Below are 1,923 nucleotides of genomic sequence, written 5' to 3'. Positions count from 1 at the left end.
AAATAATAATAAATAAAGAAAATAAACTAAAGTATAAGACGTTCCAGTGTAAGATCCTGGCCGTCTATCTGCATCACGAGCGTCTTGAGCAATGTGCTTTGTTCGCAACTAATGTGCTTCGAGTCTGTTCTGGAGTTTCTCGCCACCAGCTGCGTCATTTGTGACAAAAATTTTGTGCCCAACACAACTAAAAATGCTTTTTTCCCTTTTCTTGACAAGCATTTATGCTTAACACAAGTTTTATGCTTAACACAATTTTCCTTTTCCAAAAAATCTCGTTTTTACCTCGTGTTTCAGATTTCTCTCCTCTGTTTCGTCAAGTCTGGGTTCGGTTGCTACAATGACCTTACGGTCACACATGGACATAGACCGTCTCCCTGCGCTGGTACTTATCACACGCATGCGCGCAACCACGGAGATATTCACCGTTATCAATGGAAATGTGGGCGTCAATGAACTCATGTCCAGTCTCATACAGGTAGGCCAGCCTAGTTAGTTTAGTTGGTAGTGCGTCTGCCTTGTAAGCGCTAGGCCGCGGGTTCGATTCCCGCCCGGGGCGGATTTTATCCTGATGGGATAATGTTCCGACGACGGAACGGCTGGCTTTTTCCTTTCCTGTCTTCCTTCTCTCTTCGGTTTCGGGACGATAACACCATAGCAGTTACAGTTCCCTCTGTCAAACCTCTTAAAAAAAAAAAAAAAAAAAAAAAAAAAAAAAAAAAAAAAGAGTAAACCACGCTTAGTCTGGCTGGGGACGGTTAAACAGGGAGTATACCAGCTTAATTCTGGGCCGGGAGGACTTCAAACAGGGAAGTATACCAGCCTCAATTTCCCTTCTTAAAAAAATAGGCAAAGGTTGAGAGGCATCCACTCGTAAAATATTTTATCCAAAAACAAATTTCAGCCCAAACCAATCACATTCTAGTTAGGGCTGATTTAGATGCTGACGAAAACGCCGCGACCCCGTCTGTACACGGAAAAAAGGCGAAGAAAAAGATTGGTTGCCACCGTTTAGATACTACTAATTGGTGATGTATGAAGTACAAAACCTGATTGCGTACAGCCAAAACCCGACTAAATTGTACAGCAAACCGACTGATTTGGACCCCCACTCACTGTGCGACGGATCCTGTTTGCATGATTATACACTGATTTGGACCCCCACCTCACTGTGGCGGACCTGTTGCATGATTGTACAGCAAAACCGCGACTGATTTGGACTCACCTCACTGTGGAACGGATGCCTGTTGCCATGGATTGTACAAGCAAAACCGAACTAATGTAACAGGCAAAACCGGACTGATTTGACCCCACTCACTGGTGGAGCGGATCGCTGTTGCATGATTGTACAGCAAAACCGACTGATTTGGACTCAACCCTCACTGTGGACGGATCGCTGTTGCATGATTGTACAGCAAAACCGACGATTTGGACGCTCGCACCCTCACGTGGAACGATGCCGGTTGCATTGGATTGTACAGCAAAATCCGAACTGATTTGGACCGCACCCTCAGCTGTGGACGAATCGGCTGTTTGCAGGCGGCCAAACTTTCCTCCGGTCCTTGAAACTGTTTGATGTAGCCGCGTTAACAAAAACAACAATCATTAGAGTAGAGCGTTTAGCAAAATGTAGATCATGGTTCATAGATTGCGTAGTGGCTCAAGACGCTCCGCCTGGTATCAGGAGGGCGTGGGTTCGATCCAGCCCGAGGTATGGAATTTCATCCTTATTTATTTGGTAATGGTTGGGGTTAATGTACTTGGCATTCTCTATCACTCCATCTCTGGCAGTGAGCAGAATATTATCGCTTAGAACTAGAAATATATTTCTATATTTTATTCTTTTTCCATTCAGGCTCAGGAAGTGTTGGGCGAGCAGCAAGGACAGAGATCGCGAGGAGAAGAAAGAATCAACGCGAGATC

At 45.0% G+C, this 1,923-nt stretch overlaps 1 protein-coding gene across 1 annotated transcript in view; it reads left to right on the top strand.

Annotated features, from left to right (window-relative positions):
* Window positions 1–298: 298 nt before the first annotated feature.
* The window catches only part of LOC113472515 (FAS-associated factor 1-like), a gene marked incomplete at its 3' end in the record, with an annotated part of 3,192 nt that continues 1,567 nt past the window's right edge, over window positions 299–1,923 (top strand). Inside the window, exons 1-2 of the mRNA XM_026832289.1 lie at window positions 299–478; window positions 1,856–1,915. Of these exons, the coding sequence (XP_026688090.1) occupies window positions 341–478; window positions 1,856–1,915 (198 nt within the window). The remainder of the gene's footprint in view (window positions 479–1,855; window positions 1,916–1,923) is intronic.

Source organism: Diaphorina citri, unplaced genomic scaffold (assembly GCF_000475195.1).
Source record: "Diaphorina citri unplaced genomic scaffold, Diaci psyllid genome assembly version 1.1 scaffold5898, whole genome shotgun sequence".
NCBI lineage: Eukaryota > Metazoa > Arthropoda > Insecta > Hemiptera > Psyllidae > Diaphorina > Diaphorina citri.
This window is presented reverse-complemented; position numbering and strand designations above follow the sequence as displayed.